This window comes from Dendrobium catenatum, unplaced genomic scaffold, assembly GCF_001605985.2.
Source record: "Dendrobium catenatum unplaced genomic scaffold, ASM160598v2 original_scaffold_268049, whole genome shotgun sequence".
Taxonomy (NCBI): Eukaryota; Viridiplantae; Streptophyta; class Magnoliopsida; order Asparagales; family Orchidaceae; genus Dendrobium; species Dendrobium catenatum.
In genome coordinates this window covers 276,764-303,215 of record NW_021586447.1, presented here as the reverse complement: position 1 = coordinate 303,215, position 26,452 = coordinate 276,764, and the positions used below count along the sequence as shown (strand labels likewise).

At 34.1% G+C, this 26,452-nt stretch overlaps 1 protein-coding gene across 1 annotated transcript in view; it reads right to left on the bottom strand.

The window, feature by feature from the left end:
• Positions 1 to 16,665, bottom strand: part of LOC110104838 (trafficking protein particle complex II-specific subunit 130 homolog) — a 48,863-nt gene extending 32,198 nt beyond the window's left edge. Inside the window, exons 1-6 of the mRNA XM_028692745.1 lie at positions 16,302 to 16,665; positions 7,017 to 7,246; positions 6,723 to 6,904; positions 6,193 to 6,376; positions 5,997 to 6,087; positions 4,537 to 4,624 (exon numbers count right to left, since the gene is read on the bottom strand). Of these exons, the coding sequence (XP_028548578.1) occupies positions 4,537 to 4,624; positions 5,997 to 6,087; positions 6,193 to 6,376; positions 6,723 to 6,904; positions 7,017 to 7,246; positions 16,302 to 16,365 (839 nt within the window). The 5' untranslated portion in view covers positions 16,366 to 16,665. The remainder of the gene's footprint in view (positions 1 to 4,536; positions 4,625 to 5,996; positions 6,088 to 6,192; positions 6,377 to 6,722; positions 6,905 to 7,016; positions 7,247 to 16,301) is intronic.
• Between the last annotated feature and the right edge of the window lie 9,787 nt (positions 16,666 to 26,452).

The window sequence follows — 26,452 nt, the reverse complement described above, 5'->3', positions numbered from 1 at the left end:
CTTTGCAGAAATCTTTGACGTAGATGTAAATACAGCTGATTTCCCACTAATCTCCTTATTGAATTTAGTTACCATCCTCAATAATATTAGGCGTAATAGATTTAACTTGACTGCTCTGACAAAATGATATACTCCCTAGAAATGTAATAACTCACTTAGAAGCAAAAAATTGAAGCAATTGTTCAAAACCTAATGCAAGTTGAAAAGCATGCTCAATTGATGGAATGTGGTGAGATTTCAATCCCTCGTTGTATCAGGTCTAAATTAGATTTAAACATAAAGATTGTGATTTTCAAATCTTCTATTTTCTCAGAATGCAAAAACATTATTTCTAATTTATTCATATATTCAATAAAATATTTATTTGATAAGAAACACTTGAAGATTTCATGTAAATCCTACCAATAAAGACAAAAATAGCAAAGTGCTCCACAAATCCAATGGAAAGAACAACAAAACAGTGATTTTTATTGAATAAAATAAAACTAACAGAAGAAATAAAGCAAGATACAATTGATCCTCAATTTGAGAGGAGGATCGTTCTCTCCCAATCCCTAGATGAATCCAGGGCCCAAGACACCAAGAACAAGAACTCCAAAAATAGCCACAAAACAAAGCATGCCCTAACCCTACAGTTCCACCTATTTAATACCTTAATTCCCTAATTTCAAACTCCTAATTAAATTTTCCCTCCCAATCCTGGCCGCCCTCCTCTCCTTCCCTAATTGGTCTGCCTAATGGGGTCCACAAGGCTTGGCAGCAAATCTAAGGGGGCGGTTTTGTCCACCTCCTGTAAACCATAGCTGACCCCCCTTGGGCCGGCTGGGCCGGTTCAGTGAGAACCGGCCTAACATTATTCCCTTGCTTTAGCAAATTAAATTTATTAAGTAATCCATCATAATATAACTAAGGAACATATTTCTCTTTTATAAGTTCTTTTATTTCAGCCAAGCTATTATAGATTCCCTTCCCAACGTCTCAGCATCTCCATACTCATCCAATAAATTTTAACTTGACCAGTTAACTTGATCTTTGCGAAGTGCACTTATAATTTAGCATTTAAAGAAACTATCAATATCAATGATCAATCAATAAAAACATTCATTTAAAGAAACTATCAATATCAAATGATCAACAATAAAAACATTAGGATCAATTTTAATTTTTCTGGTTATGTAATCATCTATGCCAAAATTTCAATATTCATAACTTTCATAAATCACCTTATTAGACACCCTAAATTGTCTATCAAGATAATTCTCATGTCTCCTATCAAAATTAACATTCAAGCGTGCTCATCAATATAATATATATATATATAAGAATAAAAAAAGGGATTTTGGTGTTGAATTTTTGGAAGAATCTTCAGGGTTTTCTTTGATAGCTTGCGAGCTATGTATCCCCTTCTCTTTCTTCTAGGATACCTTGCGAGCTTGTCCTCTCTTTCGTCTCGACTTCTTACCTCTTTCATCTCTCTGCAAGTGACCACCCCATTTGTATCTATCTTCTCAACAAAGAAAATGCTACTTTAGGAGTTTTTTTTAATGTTATAAGTTTGTAAGCGTCATTTTGATTCTATAAAAATAGTGTATTTTCTGATTTAGCATGTATTTTCTTATTTTTCTAGGAAGTCTTTTAGTATGCTTGCAAAATTAGGGTCTTCCTAATTTTTTTACTTGTATCAATTTGGTATCAGAGCCTAGAATTGTATCTTCCTTGATTATTTGTGTCTTTTTTTAGGTGTTTAAAAATAAATGGAAAACCATAAAAAATTTGAGTTAGTTGTGGATGAAAATCAGCTAGAAGATTTTGAGGTCCCAATTCCAATGGACAAATGGATTCCGTTAGAAGGAAGTTCAACAGACCCGATTCAAAATGAGTTATACAAGCTTCAAATGAAGATGCATGTATGTACGGAGCAATACATGAGGAAAAAGTGAAGACTTCAAGACCAATTCATGCAAGAAAGAGAAGAGATCCTAAAGAAGTATGCGGCCAAGATTCAAGAATTGGATGCGCCTCCTTCGTTTCGTCGGGAAAAACCTAAAAAATCTTCATCAGGAGATGAGTCCTTTTAACCGGGGAAGAATCTGATGTAGTCAAGGGGGGGGAGGGGGGCAAAATTATTTGCCTTGTAATTTTGGTGAGCTGCTAGGTTCTCTTCTAAAATCAGCTCATTAAAGCTCAATTGCTGCTTCTTTTTCAGCTCATAAGTTAGAATTAAATAGGTTCTCCCCCCCCCCTCTTTCCCCCTTCCCTTGGCCCATCGGTTTCCCCACCTAGCTCCCCTTCCCGTGGCTGGTTCCTTCCCCCCTTGGCTTCCTGTTCCAGTAACCTAGGCTGCCTGTTCCGGTTCCCTATGGTAGCCTGTTCCAGTTCCCTATGGTAGCCCGTTCCTGTCTCCCGTGGCTGCCTTTTCGATTCCCTGTGTGGCTCTTCAGGAGTTGCATCTGGACAGCCCATTGGCCTTCTTTTTTCTCCTATTTTGATGGTTCAGTTAAAGGAAATTTGGGCTGCTTGGCTACCCCTTTTCTCCTATATATAATATATATGTGATGTTTTGTAAGCATAAAAGGATATTATGTGTTGAGTTTTGGAGATAAAAATCTGAGGGTTTTCTTGGAAAAGCTTGCGAGCTTATTCCATTCTTCTTCTTCTTCTTGGGAAAGCTTGCGAGCTTGTCCTCTCTTTCGTCTCGAGCTTCTTACCTCTTTCTTCGCTCCGCAAGTGACCACCCCATTTATATCTTTCTTCTCAAAGTGACGAATAAAAGCTCCTTTAGGTGTTGTTTTATGTTTTATTTTTATGTTCTAAATTTGTAAGCGTTATCTTTAACAAATGAAGGTTGTATTTTATTATTTTTCAAGAAAGATTGTTAGTATGCTTGCAAAATTAGTCTTTCTAATTTTTTTTTGCATCAATTGAGTCGGTTGTGGAAGAAAATCAGCTAGAAGATTTTGAGATCCCCATTCCAATGGACAGATTGATTCCGTCAGAAGGAAATTCAATCGACTCGATTCAAAATGACTTATACAAGCTTCAAATGAAGATGCATATATGTACGGAGCAATACATGAGGAAAAAGCGATGTCTTCATGACCAATTCATGCAAGAAAGAGAAGAGATCCTGAAGACGTATGCGGCCAAGATTCAAGAATTGGATGCACCTTCGTTTCATCAGGAAAAACCTAAAACATCCTTATCAGGAGATGAGTCCTTTCAACCGGGGAAGAATCTGATGTAAGCAAAGGGCAGGGGTGCGGGGGGGGTAAAATTATTTACCTTGTAATTTTGATGAGCTGCTAGTTCATCTTCTAAAATCAGCTCATTAAAGCTCAGTTACTGTTTTTTTTTTTCAGCTCATAAGTTAGAATTAAATAGGTTCTTCCCCCCTTCTTTCCCCCTTCCCTTGGCCCTTCAGTTTCCCCACCTGGCTCCCCTTCCCGTGGCTGGTTCCTTCCCCCCTTGGCTGCCTGTTCTGGTTCCCTGGGTTGCCCGTTCCTGTCTCCTGTGGCTGTCTTTCTAGTTCATTGTGTGGCTCTTCGGATGTTGCTTGTGGGCAGCCCCTTGGACTTCTATTTTTCCCTGTTTTGATGGTTCGGTTGGAGGAAATTTGGGTTGTTTGGCTTCCCCTTTTCTCCTATATATAATATATATGTAATGTTTTGTAAGCATAAAAGGATGTTATGTGTTGATTTTTGGAGATAAAAATCTTTGAGTTTTCTTGGAAAAGCTTGCGAGCTTATTCCATTCTTCTTCTTCTTGGGAAAGCTTGCGAGCTTGTCCTCTCTTTCGTCTCGAGCTTCTTACCTCTTTCTTCTCTCCGCAAGTGACCACCCCATTTATATCTTTCTTCTCAAATTGACGAATAAAAGCTCCTTTAGGTGTTGTTTTATGTTTTATGTTTATTTTTATGTTCTAAATTTGTAAGCTTTATCTTTAACCAATGAAGGTTGTATTTTGCTATTTTTCAAGAAAGAGAAGAGATCCTGAAGAGCTAGTGTATTTATGGAATTTGATTATTCAGAACTTCTGTCAATGAAAACGAGGATATTGATGTGTCAACCAAGTTGGGATCAACCTCATCTTAACAACTGTGTTGAAAACTTGAAATTGAACCCTTATGCAGAAAGACCAAGTTATCAAAAGACGAGCATGTAGTATCCTTAGGACAAATTATTCAATTTCAATGGACTAGCTTCAGGCCAAATTTTGTTTTCATACCTTTTTCTGGTGTGTTAAAAATCTGGAGGGGTACTCTCATCGATTATACAAGGACACTGCAGAAGCTGATGGTGAATAAACTCCCAAAAACATAGAAAAAATGGCCTTCCTCTAATCAATTTAACTACCAAGCATGAAACAGTTGTCTATTGTTGCTAGTTATAATAAGAATGAAATGCAAGCATCAGTTGTTCTTCCTCAGACTAAGGGCTGTCAAAAACATTCAATAAAGGAGCTTATAGCAATAATTTCTATAAGAAAGGGTGCTTCTCTACTATGATTTGAAGGAATGAAGACATACTTTCCCTTTACCTGATAAAAGTGGAACTATCCTTCAAAATACCTCTGAAAATTTCCACAATGTCCATATATGTAGTTTTCATGTCAAGTTCAAATTTCCCTAAAATCATCAATTCCATAAATACACTAGCTCCTAGAAAGAAAGAGTCATATTTTGTTTTGATTCTTTTATTTCACATCATTATTCTATCTTTATTAGTAGAATCAACATGATGGCTTTGGAACAAATGAAGGTTTATAATTGAAAAAGATGCTAGAATAGACTAACCTATGTTTAGATAGCAAAACTAAGATAAAATAAAAATACAATTTGGATTAGAAAGCAATATCAAATATCCATGGATAAAATAAGCAGCAAACTTGCATGAAAACTCTAATATTCAAAGTAGTTCTTAAATTTCTAAAGATAACTCGTACGCATATCGAAAAAAGTACCCCTTACAGTAAATCGGTACATAAAACCATGAATTAGGTTTGAATCACGCTAAACTGTTTGATTAGAAGATTCATTAATGATATGGAAAAATATTAAAAGTATATGATCGTGTCAACAAGAAGATCATAATGATAATTTAAAACAGAAGCTCCAACTGTTTAAAACAGAGAGCTCATTTGTAAGTTCCATCCTATATGAATACTAAATCAAGTGGTACTAGCACGTTTTACAAATATAGTAGAAAGTTAATAGAAACCAACTAACGATTCTAAACTATCCTCTTTTAAGTGTATAACTACCTGTTCACATCCTGAGACCATCAAAAAAGTTTCATTCTCGCCACTGGAAGACCAGTAAGTAAGAATATGGCTTCGTGAATCTCATCCTTCAAGTTTGTAGGGTATTCTAGGATACCACCATGTGTTTTCCAACTTTAAATATTATAATCCATATTGCTCAAAACAAAGTAACAAAAAACAAGAGAAATTGGATAGTGACAGAGCAATTATGTATCAAATTTTTGAGTTTACCATATATATTCCATCCTTTAAATATACGAGATAGGCATGATAGTTCTTCAAAACACAAACTTTCAAGTTATATCTCTATCAATAATGACATCATGTAATGCCAAATATCATGGTACTTAAGTCAGCTTTCCAGATTAATGACTTTTAGAACTGGGGTTAATGCCATTAAAAGAAGACAATCAAGCAATTGAAAATATTGCAACAAAAGCAACAGCTCGATATGTCACTGGCATATAAACACTCCCACCGTCACAAAAAAAAAACTCCCAAATCATTACAGAATGCAATATAAAACCTAAAACTGCACTGAATATTGAGTAGAAAAATACCAATTCATACAAATCTAAGAATATCAAAAAACAACGAGGTTGGAATGAATCTCCTAAGTTAAATGATAAATTCTTGGAATGATTTAAATGCATCTTCAGATATTCACATGCACGCAAAACTCCAAATTCGTCCTCGTAGTTTTCAAACAATATGGAAGAAGTAGGGTGGATTGGAACCTGTTTCTAAATAGCAAAGTTCTAGTTCATCATATTCACGCAAGGCATCTTCAAAAAGATGAGCCATCTCAAACATGAACGCTAGGCTTTCCTGCAAATTATGTAGCATCCAACTTAAAAAGCGAAGTTCCAAATAACACAGTATATAAACAATAATAACTTCTGCCTAAGTAGCAAACATCAATAATATCAGCACCTTTAAAATAAAGAAGTTACAGAAGCTCCAGACTGGCATAAAACGCTGTTCAGTGAGCTTGCGAATTTCCTCCTCATAAAATTGAATGCGTCGATCTAATGAATTCCTAATAGATTCAACTATTTTAGAATCCAAATCTTCCCAAAAGTTTGCATCAGGTCCTTGCAAGTCCAATTTACAACACCTGGGCGTGAAAGAGTCCAAATCTAAAAATTGAATTCGATGACAGACAAATAACAATCTGGAAATGAACAAATCCATGCTAGCTACATGCTGACTAAAAGAATTAGAACAAAAAAAAAAGAGTGAATGGTTAATTTATGAATTGTTCTAATAAATTTTTGTTCCTCATGTCAGGAATTGGTCTAGTTAAATTATGAATTGGTCAAGAAGACCATTTAGTGTCCATTGCATGGTAATTTTAATTGAAATATATATATATTCATTTCAGACGGAAGTGCTTACTTTGCTATACTACAAACATCAATACAATTCGCTTCCTAATGTAATAAAGTAAACATGTGTTATACCTCTCCCTCTTTTTTGAATTAAAATCAACCTGAAGTCTAGCATATATCTTTTTAGCCATCTTAGTTGCTTGATCATTGTTGGGGTGAGCTTTTGACACAAATACAATAAACCACTCTCGCTCATCATTTTGAACAATTAATTTTAGTCGAGGCTTTAGAATTGTCTTGAACTCATCAAGATCCTGTAGACAACAAGAAGAAAATATATTAACAGAAAATGTATTTCAACAGAATATGATTTCAGAGGAAAAAGATGTAAGTTCTGTGAAATAACGAGATAGATTTATCATGTACCTCACAAGTAACAAGAACAACAGTTGCATATGGTTCCCGGAACCAGAAGACAGACAGTTCTTGTGAAAAGCGACTGCGTAGCCTTGAATCAGTTGTTAATATAAACTCTGCAGATAAATTCTCAACATTGACAGTGTTTCGAGTTTTGTTGCTAAGAAGAGCCTTCTTTAGAGGCAAGCGTTCTTCAAATCCCTCCTTAACACTTGGCCACAGGTCACTTACATCTTCCACTGAAGAATGAACTCAATAAAGTAAAACATCAGCTCTCAAAGTCAATGTCACATTATCATAATGCATCAATAGTTGTTCATGAAGAAAGAAAGGAAGGAGGAAGGTAGATTGGTGCAACGGGTAAAAGAAAAAGAGGGAAAAAAAAGTTACAGGGACAAATACTGAACTTCATTTGAGACAACCAACTATCCTAAACATCCTATTAGATAATAACAAAATAGGATATAAATATGAATTATACTTGAATTACTAATTGCAGAACAAGATGCAATCAATTTTCATATGAGATTTAGAGAACTATAATTTTAGAAGAATAAACATCTATTTTCAAAGATCATATGCCATCCATTTATATCTTTGAATGATTGAGATTTAAAATAGATTATCCTCCTTTTCAATTCCCAATATCATATTTAATTAGTTAATATCTATTTTAAATATCAATTATTCAAATATGAGGACGAATATTATAAGATGTATAAAGAAAAGAGCAACAATCCTTCTAAAAACGTAGTAGTTTAACTTGCGTGGATAATATGCATAACAGATATTGCAACATATTTGAGGTTCACTTAACAGTACAAAATCTATGCATGACATGCATTATTGAAAATTATAATTTTAGAAGAATAAACTTCTATCTTCAAAGATCATATGCTACATCTTTTGAATGATTGAGATTTAAAATAGATCCTCCTCCTTTTCAATTCCCAATATCATATTTAATTAGTTGCTATATATTTTAAATCTCAATCATTCAATATGAGGATGAATGGTATAAGATGCATAAATATACAATCCTTCTAAAAAGGTAGCAGTCTTGATAGCAGTCTTGATTGGCAGATAATATGCATGATAGAAACTGAAGGTTCACTTAAAAACACAAAATCTATGCATAGCATGCTTTATTGGCATAATATCATACGCTTAGATGATAATTGTGCCCTCTCTCTTGTTCGGAGAGTGAATATGAAAATAGTTGAGAAGTCTAACATATCCGAGAAGTTATGACACAACTCAGATTTGAAGAAAATAGAATTAACGGTATTTTTATAAATCCAGGCATGATTGTAATAGTCTTAACATTCTTTCTTGAATTGCAATCACCACTTGCTAGATCTCAATCATTTAGTGAGGTTGATAGATCTTCTCTAGAAGCAGATTTTACAAGAGGAGATGCAACTGGTTGTGGAGCAATCGGAGAGGAATATTTCCCCAGGGCAAGATGGAATTACGTTCTCATTTATAAAAGACTTCTGGAGCATGGTCAATGAAGATGTGTGGAGTGCAGCAGCTCACTTCTTCAAGTCAGGTTTGATGGACAAATCCTGGAAAGAAACTTTAATTGTCTTAATTCCAAAAATCAAAAGTCCTCAAGGACCTACTAATTTCAGACCTATTAGTCTTTGTATGACTATTTACAAAATAGTTGCTAAAGTGCTTTCTAATATATTGGAGAAAGTTATACATAAGATAGTATCGGTGGATCAGGCGGCTTTTGTCAGAGGACGTTCACTGTCAGATCATGTTCTTCTAGCCCAGGAAGTTTTTAATAGATTCAGATGGTCTAAGTGTAATAAGGGGCTGTTGGCTATTAAATTAGACATGGAGCAAGCTTACGATAGCATGGGATGGATGACATTAAGGCAAGCTCTGTTTCGCTTCAATTTTCCGGTAAAATTTATTGATCTTTTGTTGCAGTGTATTCTTAACCCCAATTTCTGCATTTTGATTAATTGAAAAAAGACTAATTGGATTGAAGGAAAATGTGGATTTAGGCAAGGTTGCCCTTTATCCCCATTTTTATTCATCTTATGTTCCCAAATTTTCTCTGATGCATTAAGTGGAAGGATAGGGAATGGAGTTTCTGTTTCACGACTTGCTCCAAAGGTGTCTCATTTATTTTATGCGGATGACGTGTTATTATTTTCTGAGGCCAACTTGAAGGATGTAAGGGAACTGAAGATGATTATCTCCAAATATTGTGATTGGACGGGTCAGAGGGTGAATGAATCCAAATCCATGATTGTCTTTGGCAAGCATACTAGAAATAGAATCAAAAAGGCTGTGGTTAAAGTTTTGAATTATAAGAAGGTTGAAGAATTCAACTACTTAGGGGTTAAAATGGCTTTAAGAAGATTGAGAATGGTGGATTTCCAGAGTTTGCTGGATGCAGCTACCTCCAAGTTGAACACATGGGGTAAGAGATGTATTTCCTTAGAAGGATGTTTGGTTCTTGTCAAGTCAGCATTCCTATCTTTGCCAGTATTCTTATCTTCTTTGTCTCTAGTTCCTTTAAGCATTTTAAAGGAATTTGATAAGTTGTGCAGGGGATTTTTATGGAGTAAGAATAACAAGAAACCTGGAATTCATTATGCATCTTGGGAATTGCTGTGTAAGAAAAAAGCTGAGGGTGGCCGCGGATTGTATTCGGCAGTTGAGAAGGTCGGGCCACTTAGAGCTAAGTTTGCTTGGAATTTCATAAATAACCCAGATTCTTTGTTGAATCAGGTGTTGAGAGCTAGATATGGTGGAGATGTTTGGTCTACCTCGGTAAAATCTGCTTGCTCTCCCACTTGGAAGATTATAAAGATGGGATCTAATCATCTAAGGAAAGCGGTTAGATGGCAAGTTTCAAATGGAGATTCGATCAATTGGTTATATGACACTTGGATCTTAGACAAGTGTATAGCTAGATGGCCGACTTTTGTGAATGTACAGGATTTTACAGATTGCAAACTCAGCTTCTTCATTGAAGGAGGTAGTTGGAAGGTGGAGATTCTGCAAGAGGTATTCGGAGAACAGCTCATTGATTTAATCCTGAAAATACAGATTGAGGAGGGATGGAATTCTGATAAATTGGAGCTGATTAATAAGTTCTCAAGGAGATCAATTACGTCTCTTTCAACCAATGAAGATGGGATACTTGAAGATAAAGCGGCTCACTGGAATTGGATGAAAAGATTAAAGCTTAATCCAAAGATTGAGCTCTTTTGGTGGAGGTTGTATAACAACGCTATTCCATCGAATTTTTTGCTGGCTAATAGAAGGATCGGTTCTTTCTATGGATGTCCGAGGTGCTGTGAACTTGTAGAAGATAATAACCATATTGGAGGACAATGCGTTAAAATCAGGAAGGTAATTGCTCTGATTAATGAATGGGGATTGTATATCCCGGTTTATCAATGCTTTGAGGATTGCTTAGAAGGTCTTCAGAAGCTGATTGGGAAGGAAGATCTCGCTGCAAACTTATACTGTACAGTGGTTTGGATGGTATGGAAGAGTAGGTGCAAACTAATACATACAGGTAAGGAGGATTCGGATAACTCAATAGCAGCCAATGTTATTTCTTATGCGGTTCAGAGTAATTTTTTGAACTTCCAACTGGAAAACTGGGATACCAACCAGCTTCGGCTGTCTTCTCATTGGCATCCCCCACCTCCCGGATGGATTAAAATCAATGTAGATGGTGCTCTAAAGAAGAACTACAGGGCTGGAGTCGGAGGAGTAGCTAGAGATGACAAAGGCCGGTTCCTGCTTGCTTTTGGGAATACACTTCAACAATGGGATGCTGCTCAAACAGAACTTTGTGCTGTGTTGTTTTTGAAGAATGTGGTGAAAGAATGGATGTTTGAAGCACAAGGGGTCATCATTGAAGGAGATAACAGAAACATCATCAACTTGCTTCAGAAGTCAATCAAAAATTGGAAGGTTAGCAGAGCTATTGAAGATAGTTTGGCGTTTTTACTAGATTTTAAGCAAGTGGTTTTCTCTTATTCTAGTAGAATTGGTAACAATTTAGCGGACATATGTGCTAATTTGTCTTTAGAAGGATCTTTTTTATGGGAAGATCTTCTAGACAACTCCATTCCTCCTTCGTTTTTACATTGTCTAAAGGAGGAGTGTGATGCTTTAGGGGGGTCTTGAGTGAGTTGTATCTGTTTTTTGTTTTTCTTTGGGTTTAATGCATTTTGAGGCATTGGTTTCAAAAAAAAAAGAATTGCAATCACCACTAAACCTTGATCCAGTCATTGCCCCAGTAATATCCCTTAGAAAAAGAAATGGAAAAGAGATAGAAAATAGTCTTAGCAACATAAGGGCTCCCATTTTGTACTTCATGTCATGTAAAAGAGAAAAATATAAGGAAAGGCAGTTGAAGTTGCGGATAAAATACTAATAAAAATTTCTAGGGTTCTAGTAAAAAGAAAAAAATCATATGTAGAAGTTGTAATACTCTAGTGATCATTTCCATCTCTGAAATAGAATTTTATTTAACAAATCAATTCCTCTTTTCCACAAAAGGAATCAACAGTCTCCGTTGCAAAATCAGAACACTCAAACGGTATAGCTGAATCAACATGTTTGAAGTTTTTACTCAAAGCTTTCCTCTCAGCACCATTTCATATTTCTACTGTATCTCTACAATATGAAACTAAAAATCAAGAAAAATGTAACTAGTACATGGAGCTTCTAGAGATGGGTTGTTGCATAGGTCTTAACACTGCATCTATATGAAGATTGTTTTCATTATGAAGTTACAAATCATACTTCAATATATTTGTCTCCGACAAAAAACCACCAGCATACCTCTACCACTATAAAGTAAAGACAAAATAGAAGATAAAGGGTAGGGTAGGGTGGGGTGATGATGTGGAACGAGGTCTTCTAGGTTAAGATTTGGGCAATCATACTCATTCAAACTCACAAAGTAGTTCTTATTACCATGAAATCTCAAAATTCACCAGCTTTATAAGAACGCAAAGGCAGAAAGGCTTGATCCCATCCTTGACAGAATAAAATTAAGACCATGATAACTAAGTGAATTCTTGTACTATTAAGTCCCTTTTTTATGATTTTCCATTTTCCTTCTATCCCAAACTATGATGAATCATGCCTAGAGTTGCTTCGATCACTTAATGCCAAAAAACCAAACTATTGCATAAAGATTATTTTATGCACCAAATGCCAATAAAACAATCATGTAAGCCCTAATCCACATGTAGTTACACAACTAGCAAAGCAACTATATTTTTTTATTACGCAGCTATTTTTAACTAAACTAATGGAGTCAATCGGCTTCAATTCAAATCCAAAAACCTTAGGCTATGTTTGGAGTCACTCATCTCCTACTGAGTTTCAAAAGTAATTCCAATTAAAAAGAGAAATGTGTTTAGAAAATATTTTCTATCTAGGTAAGTCTTCTCTATTACTTATTAGCATTAGAACTCATACATAATTCTTAATTATATAAAATTGTGTGATGATTCAGAACAATAAAAGTAAATCATAACACAGTTATAACAAAGGAAGCCTTAAATAGAGTTCGTTGCATTAATGAAATCATGCAAGGGTAATTTTGTAATGAAATAACTCATTTCAAGCATTTTACCCAGGAATTAATGAAATAACAAGCACTAGTTTCTAATAAAACCATACCTCTAAGGTTAAGTTATGGGTACTAAAAAGTAGATTGTGATGCCTCAATTCACACTAAGAGCGTCAATAAAAATTGACTTTAAATAAAAAAAAAAAAAGAGGGCTAGTCTTTTTACTGATTGAAGAATCATAGCTTCAACTCTCTAAGCTAGTTTATAGCACTTTGCTTGTTTAGAGACGTACAACTATCCAAAACAACCATGAGAATTTTGTTCTTAAATTGATTTTGATAAAATAAAACCCAATTTTACAATTACCAATATGATCACCTCCTCAAAAACATTCAACCTATTGAGAATGTTCATATTCAAATATCTCGAATACAATATTTTTCTCTCAACAATCAAATGTCCTCAAGACTTTCAAATGTCAGGGCATCATTGCATCATGCTAAATACATCCAAGAGCTTCTCAATCTTGAGAAAAACCTCCTTCAGAAAGTCTAAGATCAGATCATCTACTCTCCTCTACTAGAATGTGCATGTTTGTGGGTGGAACATTGCACACCAAAGCAACTAAAAATAAAAATAAAAATGAAATGAATTTTGGTCAAAGAAAGATCATTTCACTGATACAGTTATTTTCTTCACCAGTTGCTAATGATATATGAAAAATTGCCAAAATAAAATTGCATATGTTTGAGTCCCAATGACAACCTTATTTCTCAACAACCAGTAGCCCTAATCCCATTAAATGTACGGGCACTATTTGATAAAAATATATTTGGTGTTTTTGCCATTTTTTCTTGCAATTTCCAATTCAATATAACAATTATCTGTCTAACTACCTATTCAATAATATTCAACCTACTAAGAGTGTTGATCGACTGAAATCACTTTCACTCAATGATTAGTTGATTTAAAGCTTTTCATTTGTGAGGACATAAGGTGCATCATGAAAAATGCAATCCAATAGTGTTTTAACCTTGAGAGAACCTCATCTAGAGAATTCAAATTCATATCCTCTCTCCTCTATAGCATCTAATGGGTGAAAATCTTCGCATCTGAATTGTTAAGAATTCAGTATAAAATAGATTTTGGTAAAGGAAAAGACATTTCACTATAAAATGGTCCCCCCTCCTAACATTTTATATCCACTACAGTACAGTTGCACCCACCCTTCTTCATTCCTCTCCCTCTAATTGCATTAGTACTCCTTGGAATCGCTTACCTCCTTCATCCCTCGATATAATCTCCTCCCAACCCAACTTGGCCCTCTTCAGATTGGGTCAGCTCTTTCAGTCCCTTCATCATATTTTTTATTTTTTTTTATCTGGATCAAAATATCATGGCATAGATGTTTGCCATTTCTTTCATCTGTATCATTTCATTCATTGAATATTCAATTGCTTGCTAGTATTTCATTCATTTTAAGGCAACTTGGACTAAAGTTGGATGTGATTCAACAGGCAGCAACAACAACAACAACAACATCAAGCCTTTATCCCACTACGTGGGGTCGGCTACTTGAATCCTTTTTCTCCATTGTGTCCTATTAAAAATCAAATTCTCATTTAAATATAATAAAGAAAGGTCATTCCTAATATTTTATAACCAAGTTTTTTAAGTATGCTTCTACCTTTCTTGACATAAGTCAAATCTAATACATCTACTTTCCTAACCAGGTCATCGGAAGGCCGCCGTTTTATGTAACCAAACCATCTAAGGTTACTCTCTCTAATCTTATCTTTTACTGGAGCTACTCCAACCTTTTCATGTATATGCTCATTTTGTATCATATCTCTAAGGGTAAAGCCACTCATCCACCTGAGCATCCTCATCTCTACCACACTTAACTTAGTATTATACTTTTCTTTTAATGGCCAACATTCGGCACCATAAAGCATTGCAGGCTTGATGCATGCAAATTTCAGTTTATTTTAGTTTTTTTTGTAATTTGAATGCATGATTTTTTTTTATGCTACCCTATGATGGAAAGCATCCAATGATCATGAGTATGCAGTGCTTGTGCTTGGCAAACTTTGGGTGTGCTGGCTATTTAGGTTCCTTGGTTCTTGGGCTGTTAGTTGCTCTCGGGTTGGGCTTGGCTACTCGGTTTTTGGCTGTGTTTTTTGAACTACTATGTGTCAGCTCATTAATGTTTGAGCTGTTGTTTTTTCGCTCATTATGATAAGAAGTTCTCCTCCTTTTTAGCTCATTATGTGGAGTGTCTCTTGCTCTTTCCCCTCCCCTGTGGCCCTTTGATTTTCCCTGCCTGGCTTCCTGTTCCAATTCCCCTGGCTGCCTGTTCTAATTCCCCTGGCTGCTAGTCCTAGTTCCCCTGGCCGTCCGTTCCTTCCCTCTTGACTGCCTTTTCCGATTTTCTGTGTGGCTGTTCAAGTGCTATTTCTGGACTGAATGCTGACCTTCCATTTCCCCTTACCTGATTGGTTCGGTTGGAGGTGGTTTAGTTGTTTGGCTGCCCCTTTTTTTCTTATAAATTTGAGGTGCTTTGAAGCATAAGAGATTATCGATTATTGAGCTAAGTTCTCTAAAAAAACTAGAGGGTTTCTTCTTTGGAAGGCTTGCGAGCTTGTCCGATTCTCTCTTCCTCTCTACAATTTCTTCTTGGGCTTCTTATCTCCTTCTTCTATCCCCAAGTTTCACTCCACTTGTATCTTTCTTCTTGAGCTATTGGAGGTGTTGGTTGTCTGATTTGATAGCATTTGCCTGAGGATTTTTGGTGGACGTTGGACCTTGTAGCTGTGGTGGACCCTTGGTTTGCATGCCCTTAAGCACATCTTTTATATTGCCTACTATTTCGTTGCATGTGAAGAAACCGCTTACTAGTTGTTCTGAGGATAGTGTTTTTTATTTTTTTATTTTGTTTCGTTTATTTGGCTTTCGTTTGTTTTGAAGTTTGTTTGGATGTTCATATTCTAAGTGTTGAATCGAGTCATGTTCTACTAGCCCTGGTGTTCTCCTCTCTTGGCTCTTCCTATCTAGTTGTCCGCATCAAGGCATCACCACCATCTTATAGAATTTTCCCTTAAGTTTGAGGGGTACTTTTCCATCACACAACAAGCCCGATGCATTCCTCCACTTCAACCATCCAACTTGAATTCTGCTGATAATATCCCCATCTATGTCACCATCACTCTGAACAATAGATCCAAGTATCTAAAATATGTACTCTTATTAATGACTTGATCGCTCAAAGTCACAATCCCCTCACTAGGTCTATTACTACTAAAATTATACTCCAAATATTCCGTTTTAGATCTACTCAAGCGACTAAGGTTGACCTCCATAATTCAAGTTTACCTTCAATTCCCTCTCTAGTCTTATCAACAAGAAGAAAAAAAAAGGTAGAAAACAAATGAACCGAATTTACCCAAGTTCAATGGCGAAAAATATATATGTATAATTGCAATAATCCATCAGACATTTCAACAAAATTCAAATAGAGTTTTATTCTGGAGCCCCATCCTCCAATTTCAATCATCACCATGCTCAGGACAAGTAATACCGACTCTATATTAAAAACGATTTGTATTCCTACTCAACGCTTACACGTTCACACGACCAAGATAAGATCAAAAGGATGCATAGGAAAAGAGAAAGCGGAAAATAATAAGGTAGGGTTTAGCAGAGAGACGGGGGAGGGGTTAGGGTTTACCGGCGATGATTAAGCGATCGCAGGAGCTCTTAATGGTCTGGAACTGAGCCAAGTAGTTGGCCATGGCGGATCGGGGAAGTCATATGTGTGATGAATCGCCGGCAGCCGCGGCCATGGCAGGGCAGATCGGAACAGAGATTTTAGACTTGGAAGGCGAGAGGAGAAATTTCATAGGACCTTCCGCTCAAAAAAAGCTGGGCGCTGAGTTTGATCCACCTAACAGACTAATGCAAAAGCGAATCAGATCTGCGAGAGCTCACGGAGATTAACTTAATCTGACTTCATATTACTTCAGCGTTCTAACTAACGAAAGAGGAACACACGAAAGGCCAACTAAAAATCTTGTAGAAAATACTGAGCAAGATACGGATAAATTATTTTGTGTGTATATCAGATCATGGAGCTGAATTAGAACATATCACTTAATTATTGTATATCTGCTACATATCAGGTGATATGGTGCGCTCTTATTTATCTCCAGACGGCATCCGTATCCGTACAGAATAATTTCATCAAGATATGGCATGAGTATGAAAGCTTAGGGGTTATTTAATTTTCTGAGAAATTTTTCTGTGCGGAAGTCAAACACAGTTCACCATCCAGAGACCAACCAGAATGCATCATGTTAGTAGTATCGAGCCGCGGTACCGAGCGGGATGACGTAATGCATTCTGGTTGATATCTAGACGGCGTTCGGCATCAACACATAATAATTTACCCAAATTTCTACCTTGAATTCTTCTTTAAATACTTTTAGGCTTCAGTATGAATGAGTAATTTATATGTAGATATCTCAAAATTAAGAAAAAGAAATATTTCTTGAAATTTATATAAGATATGGCCTCTCTAAATTTGGTCAATATTAGTGGCAAATGATCCAAATGTATTTTCTAAGGGTAAGTAATAATTAGTTAAAATCGAACTGAACCAAACATTTTTGAAAATACAAATTGATTTTTGAATTTTTTTTTAGTTTTCATTATTGGTTATCAGGTCAATTTTAAGCTTAATAAGATTGAAGAACCATATCGATGAAACGAGACATTGGAACCAAGATGGTCAAGTGTAAAGCTTTATACTTTGAAGTTGGAAAATCAGATGCAAAATTATGCTTCCAAAATCATCTCCTTTTTCGTGTATCTTTAAGCACCAAACCAAAGAATCCCAAAAGTCCATTGAGATGAGCAAGAATATAGGAAATTGAAATTTGTTGCAACAAAATCAACCAATCAAATGATTCGATGACCAAATATTAAAATGCATGTTTCCAAATCCTAGGCCCTAATCTACATTTGGATAAGTCGCAAACATATCTTTTATTTTCACTGATCTTTAAGTTCTTACGGTTGTAGGGTATTTCACATATATGAAGTCGTAACCCGTCAATAGTTGAATCACTGGATTGAGAGAAAAGTACATATTTGTATGGTATTTCATAGTAGCCGATAAAGATCATTTCAAACATATTAAATTCAGAGAAATGAGAAGTAAAGGTTGAATATGTTCAATTACATTCTATAAGTTCTCTATTTCTCAATCAAAATTTCATTTAAGTTAAATCCATCTAATGATAATCAATGAACGTATATTATTTCATTTTGAAAATCAATTAAGCAAGATGGGATGAGGAGAATATGTATAGATTGCAGAGCCATCAATAGTATAACGGTAAAATATAATCATCCTATTACATGCTTAGATGATATGTTAGATGAATCACATGATTCTTGCATATTTTTAAAGATTGATATAAAGTGTGGCTATCATCATATTAGAATGAAAGAAGGGGATAATGAAAAACTATCTTTGCAATAAAATATGGTTTGCATGAATGGTTGTTATGCATTTCAGCTTGACTAATAATTTGAGTACTTTATGAGACTTTTGAATCGTGTCTGCGTGTATTTATAGGTAGATTTGTTATTGTATACTTAGATGACATACTCATTTATCATAAGAACCAAAATGGTTATATAGTACATTTGAAATTTATTTAGATATGCATAAAATAGAAAAACTATTGATGAATATGGAGGAAAATATCTTCCACACTAACAAGCTTGGATTTTTGGAATTTGCATTAGCAAAAGGTGTATAGGTAGATATATAAAGTACGTGCAATACGAGAAATTCTATGACTCACAAGTGTAGGTAAAGTTCGCAACTTCCATGGAATTGCTAATTTTTATTGATGAGTTGTGAATGATTTTAGTAGCCTAATAGTATCACTCATCAAAGTCATCAAAAAGCATAGTAAATTTAAATTGGGTGAAGATCAAGAAAGGTGTTAGCTAATAAAAAAATAGTTGATGCACCCATATTGGCTTTATTTAAAATTTCTTTAATTTTGAAATTGAATGTGATGCTTCATGTCCAATGATAGATGTCGTTCTTATGCAAGAAAGACCGATTGTATATTATAACAAGAAACTACGTAGGACAAACTAAAAATATCTTATTTATGATAAAAATATATATACATTAGTGCAAGCTTTAGAGATGTGGTTACATATGGCCAAGAGAGTTCATGATTCACATTGATCATGAATTCCTAAAGCATTTGAAAACATGATTCAAGTTGAACAAAAGGCATGCACAATGGGTGGAGATCATATAGACATTTTCATATGCCATCCAATAAAAATAATGGAAGAAAAATATAGTTGTAGAAGCACTTCATAAATTAAGGTATATCCTAAACTCTGCTCTTGATACTAAATTGCTTGATTTTGAACATATTAAAGAACTATATGAAGATGAGTGAGATTTTAATTTTTAGCATCAAGCTTCTAAGAAAATTGTTAGTGGGAAATATTTTAGTCATATTGATTTCTTATTTTGAGAGAATATGTTAGATACTCCCAACTGTTGTTTGAGAGATTTATTAGTGATGGAATCCACAGTGAGAGATTAATGGAGCCCTTGTAGAGTTGCTTCTATTATTGATATTAAGAGAGACGTTAAAAGAACTTATGGTTGATATGTCACTATTAGGAAAGCAAAATCTAAAATACAACCTTAGTTTATATACTCCTAGTGAACCTTAGACTAATTTTTTGATAGATTTGTGTTAGGTTTGTTTAGGTCTAATTAAGGGAGAGACAATATTTATGGTGGTGTGTAGATTTTCTGAAATGACACATTTTATTCCGTGCAAAAAATTAGAAGATGCTTTAAATGTTGTTAATTAGTTCTTATAAGATATTGTGGAACTTCATGGTATTTTTAGGGCAATTTTTCCTGATAAGGATGCTAAATTATTGATTTCCCTTTGAAAGCTCATATGAGAACAGTTAGAAACTAAGTTCTTTTTTTCTATTGCTCATCATCCACACACCAATGGTCAGAATAAGGTTGTGAATAGAACCTTATTTACTTTGCTATGGGCTATCATTAAGAAAAAAAAAATCAAAATTTGAGAGGAATGTCTATCACATGCTTAGTTTTATTATATCATTTTATTCATTATGCAACCAATTATTCACCATTTGAAATGATTCACATATTTAACTATTTAACACTATTGGAAATATTTCCATTACCTAATTTTATGTGTACTAACATGGATGGAAAGAAAAGAGCTGAGTATGTTAAGTAGATACATTAGAATTTAAAACTCAACATAGATACGAGAATTTAGTAATATGCAATGAAAGCAAATGAAGGGGGCATACACTACTCTTTGAATTATAAGATTGGGTTTGGTTGCACATGATGAAGGAATGATTTTGAGCAATGGCTTTCCAAACTACTACTTAGCATGCATGATCATTTTCAAGTTCTTGAATGAAAATGCTTACAAGCTGGATTTTTCATGTGAGTGGTGCAAGTGCTTCCATTAATTTTTCTAGTTTAAGTCATTCTTATGAAATTAAATATTGAGGAAAAATCCTTTTGAAGTGGATGGGAATGATGGGAGAAAGGATAGTATAGATTTTCTCTTTGTAATTTAGAAATAAATATTAAAGAGTTGGGAAAATAAGATTGCATGAGTAGTTAACATTATTTTATCTCGGCTCTTGGAGACGTATGAGAACTTTTCAGAAGATTTCTAAGGTGCTCTTCCTTTTCAATTAACCATCCATAGTTGATTTTGTTTGTTAGTTAATTAAACGATCACGAACGAGCTTTAATCGAACCGAACAACGAGTAGTTCGTCGAACGTTTGGTTCGCTTGCAGCCCTATCAAGTCTCTTGTTTTATTGTTAGTGATGGGTCGATATTTCTTCCCACAATCCTAACATAGATCAATCCTTCAGATTTGATCTCAAGCTATGAGTTTTGTCATCCTTAGTGGGATTCATATCACTATTGATAATGGGTGGTGTAACCCTTAAACACAATTGATTGAGATGCACTCGCCCGAAAGAAGAGTGTAGTTTAGGGCCTCTTTACCATCAAAAGGTTAGACTTGTGGTGTTATATAAATGGTAGTGAAATCCTTGTTTGAGAAGGAAATTGGGCATTAATATAGGCATTATAGATGCTATAAACAATTAAGAAAAATGTGTGTCTCGCGTTCTATAGCTATAGTTGTTTAAGTAGCACTTTATTTACTTATTTAATCAAATATTATAGATGCTATAAACAATTAAGAAAAATGTGTGTCTCACATTCTATAGCTATAGTTGTTTAAGTAGCGCTTTATTTGTTTATTTACCCATTTGATTATTGGTGTTATAATTTTTAAGAGGTGAATATTGCAATTCATTTTGTTGTTGTTGTTGTTGTTTTTTTTTTTTTTTTTTTTTTTTTTTTTTTTTTTTTTTTTTTTTGTAGTTTATATATTTCATTTTGCTCAAGTTTAAACTCTTACTCTTTGCATAATTCATTTAATTCACCATAATTTATTTTTGGATTTGAACGCTTATAATTTTCTTATAGAGAACTAATTGCATTAGCTAAGTACACTAGAGTTAACCAATTCACATTGACAAATTTATTTTTTATTCTCTTCCCTATTTATCCACATAGCCAATTACTTAATTTCACTTTGTGAGGTATCATTTGCAAGATTGATTTAATTGACTACTAAGTGTATGCTAACTAATATAATTTGAGAATACAATCTTTTAAAAAATATATATAAATTGAACACTCACTTGTATTAGTTTATACACATTAAATAGATGAGTCCTCCAACATTTATACAAAGATTATGTATTTGATTTAAGTCTTTAATTATATAGTTAGCATCCATCAGTGTATTATTATGAGTGTTTGAATTGGTTGAATTTCCAGATATTCGAAATGCTTGATTCACCGTTCCATATCAAAAGATGTTCAAAGTGCATATACCTTTCGAGACATCTTACATTAGTTAAGTCTATATTGTATTATGCCTCTCCTTTTACCTAACCAATACAAATATTAATGAATTTATATAATGCATATTGATTTTTTTTTCTATCAACTCTAATTAGACATCCATGACAGCAAATAACAATGCACTATAAAATATCAAAAAAAAAATTGTATTAAAATATTAGTATATGTTTATGATGAGTATTATACAAAGAGAGCAAAAGTTTCTTTATTTTATGTTAATATTTTATGTTAATCTCTTCAAATTTATAAACAAAATTTGAAAATTAATTTTAATAATTTTTAAGATTCATTAAATATATAGATTTAATGATTAATTTATAGAAATAATTAGCATTAATTATTGCCAACCTTATGTAGTTGTGTTGAGGCAATTAGGATTGATGAATTATTACTTATGTGATATTTGGCGTAGTGAGAATTTATCATTTTAGTAGTGTATGAAAACCTTATACATACTCAGTTAAGATATGTCGAGAACAACTCGTATGGGAGATGAGAATTTTATACATGGAAAACCTGAGGAGAAAATCATAGAGCTTCGCCCTGTTATTAATATTACACTTGTGTGAGTCAAATAGTACACAAAAAGTTTTGCAATAAAATTGGGGAAGGTATTGATACAATGTATTATATGTAAAATGTGAAGGACGACTTTTATGGTGAAAGTGAGAGCCTTGAGATTATGAAGAATTTATTAAAATATTGTTCAAGATTTTCTCTCTTGCTCTCCTAATACGAGAAAATAATAATAACTAAGAAGATAGGCATTAGCCTCGACAGACTTATTAACAATGACAAGTGTCGACATTGGTGTTAGTGATGAGCTTCAATCTTGTAGGTAATGATGTGCATCAACTTTAGTAACGGTGATTGTGTCACATTGGCATTGATGGTTGGCATCGACCTTCTTCACAATGGCAGACATTGGTGTTGGTATTGATACTAGCTAGCATCAACCTTGTTAGCGAAAATAAGCTAGTATCGACTACATGCATTAGCCTTTTTAAAAATGTGAATATTGGTGGTGTTGTTAATAATAGGCGTAGCATTATTGTCGATGAAAAGTGTCAGTTTTAAAATTAAAAGCAAGCATTAGTCTTACAGACATTGATGGGCATTGACGTTGGTGCCAACGATACGCATTGGCGGCGTTTATGTTGACAAAGGGTGTTATCCATGGTATCAATGTTGGGAGTTGGTTTTGTTAATGATGGGGTATGTCAGCATTATTAATTAATGATTGTGGGTGTTGATTTTTTATCTACAACATATGTCGGCCTTATTAGAGACAACATATGTTAGTGTTATTATCAACAATAGGTTTTAGCCTTGGTGGTGACAATGGGTGTCGATTTTGGTGTTGACAACAAGCTTTGGTCTTATTGGTGATGGTAGGCAGCAATTTTTTGTTAACATAGGACATCAACTCTATTGGTAATGACAAGCACATGTGTTGATGTCAATAATGGTCATTTGTTATGGTAGGAACAATGGGCGTCATCATTTCTATTAATGGTGAGCATCAACTCTATTTGTGATGATGAATCTCAACATTGAGTTAATGGAGAACTTCAACATTGGTGGTGATGGTAGGTTTCAATGTTGTTGTCAATGATGGACATTGCTCATGATGTTGATTGTGATCATTGGACTAATTGTCAATAATGTGTGTAGACCTTATTGGTGACAAAGGGTATGTAGATGATAGGCACCAAGCTTATTGGTGATGATTTTTGCTAGTTTCAAAAGAGTGGCTCAACCAAGTTGTTGACAATCAACGGTCACAATCAATACGAAAGTCAACATCCATTATTGCTAATAAAGTTGAAGCATACCATCGATATCAAAGTTGACGCCACTATCAACAATAACATCTAAATTTATTATTGCCAAGAAGATTGATGATAATCATCGACAGTAACACCAATGCCCTCCATCAACACTAATGTTCACACTCATCATAAGATTGACATCTGCCATTAACAATATTCTTAATGTCCATTATTTATAATAATGTTGTTGTCGGTCATCACTAATAAAGTTGATGCATAATCAAATGTCAAGTTCACCATTGCCAACAATGTTGATGCCCACCATTGATACAATGTTGATGCCCACCATTGATAATAATATTAATGCCCGCCATTGACAATAAGATCGACACCCAACATTAAAACTAAAGTTGATGCCACCTTTGCTGATAAAACTCCGAAAGTTGATGCCACCTTTGCTAATAAAATTTTAATGAGTTGTTTTAATGAAAATTTTGAATTTTAGGTTTATTGCCTTGCCAAATAGGAGAGAGTGAAGAGAGAGAAGGTTGTTCGGGGATTTTTCATCCATTAATTTTATTTACATATTTATTTTATTTGTTGTAAGTAACTCAAATCTCATTTTAGTTTTTTAATAATATAGATTTTCTTATATTGAACAAAATTGATTATTTCCTACTGCATTTTGATTGTGGCATTTGCATAAGAAAAAAAGGCTAGATGCTAACACTATAAAATGGATTGGTTGTTAAAACATAAAAAACTACACAAGCGGGTAGGCCAACGAGCTTTTCTTTAAATATGGTTTGTGATGTTATTCTGATTGTAGCCTGTAATAGATGATCGATTAAACCAAAGGGCAGAGAGTGATGACTATTTATTGATTTAATGAAGTCACATGTAATTATAATTTATTAATTGAATATGATAATTGATTAATTGAATAAATGATAATTGATATGATTGATAACTAACTAGGAATCAGTTGAGGTAAAAGATGTTGAAAACATCATGTTAAAACAAGATGTTCTATGTTGTTAAATTATACATTAATATCATTGACAATATTTTAGAGGCATTGATAATACATAAATAGGTGACACATATGAATATATATGCTATATTCTTTTAGTGATTTAGTAATTTATAAAAGATTTTTGTGTCATTGTTTTAATGATTTATTGAATTTTATACAAATTATTAATTTTTAGATTCATTATAATGATTCCATACTTTTATTATTGAGCATATTGAGTTTTATTGATAATATTTGGTCATTAACTACATTGATTGTTATTGATTATATTAAACTAAACATATCATATTGATTCTTTAGTCCTTACATTAAAAGTTTTAATTAGTTTTGGATGATTATTGTCGGGCTTTTAAGCTCATTATGTAGATTTTTAATGATTTCAAGTCAGGGAAGGGGTTAGGACATGTTGGAGTGAGATTGTCATAGATCCTCAAGTTTTCTTTAAATTTTGGTTTTGTATTTTCTTTTATTCTTTTGTAGTGATCTCATGACTAGTATAAATGGATTTTTGGGTGAATAAATAGTAAAATATATTGATGTATATGATTTTAGTTACTCTTGTTGGTTATTGTGTATATTAATGATTTATGAAGCTCTGGTATATTCTTAAAATGATAAATATACAATTTTTTCAAATTTGATTCTAGGATGGTATAGTTAATGATAGGCGTAGTGTTATTGATGATGAATAGTGTCAGTGTTAAAATTGGTAGCAATCATTAGTCTTACCGACGATGATGGCCATTAACATTGGTGCCAACAATACGCATTGGCAGGCATTTGTGTTAACAAAGGGTGTTATCCATGGTATTAATGTTGGGAGTTGGTTTTGTTGGTGATGGAGAATGTCATCCTTATTAATGATTGTGGGTGTCAACTTTTTATCTGCAACATATGTTAGCCTTATTAGAGACAATATATATTAGTGTTATTATCATTGATAGGCTTTAGCCTTGCTGGTGACAATGTGTGTCGGTTTTGGTGTCGACAGTAAGCTTTAGACTTATTGGTGATGGTGTCGACGATAAGCATCAAAATTTTTTGTAACATAGGGCTTCAACTCTATTGGTAATGACAAACATACACATTGTTGTTGATAATGGGTGTTAGCTTTTGTGGCAACAATGGGCATCATCATTTCTAGTGATGGTGAGCATCAACTCTATTGGTGATAATGAATGTCAACACTGAGTTGATGGAGGATGTCAGCATTGGTGGTGATGTTAGGTTTTAGTGTTGTTGTCAATGATGGACATTGCTCATGCTTTTGATGGTGATCGTTATACTAATTGTCAATAATGTGAGTAGACTTTATTGGTGACAAAGGGTATGTAGATGATAGGCACCAAGCTTATTGGTGATGATAATTGTTGGTGTTAAAAGAGTGGTTCAACCAAGTTGTTGATAATAAATGGTCAGCATCAATACGAAAGTTAAATGCCATTATCACTAATAAAGTTGAAGCATACAATCGACATCAAAGTTGACTTCACTATCAACAATAACATCTACATTTATTATTGCCAAGAAGATCGATGATAACCGTCGACACCAACGCTAACACCCTCCATCAACACTAATGTCAACACTCATCATCGATAATAAGACTGGCATCCACCATCAACAATAATCTCAATGTCCATTATTTATAATAATGTTGTTATCCGTCATTACAAATAAAGTTGATACATATTGTTAGTAAAAATATCGAGCTCACAATTGTCAACAATATTGATGCCCACCATTGAGAACAATGTCAATGCCCACCGTTAACGATAAGATTGACACCTATTGTCAAAACTAAAGTTCATGCCCCTTTTGCTAATAAAACTGCTAAAGTTGACGCCACCTTTGCTAATAAAAATAGCACTTGTCATCGATCCCATTGGTCACCAATAAGATCAATGCCCGCTATTGACACCAGTGCTAACCCCTATTGTCACCAATAAGAGTCAAAGCCCTTCGTCGACATCAATGCAGAGGCCCCACACCTCTTTAAAGCCTAATGCTCATCT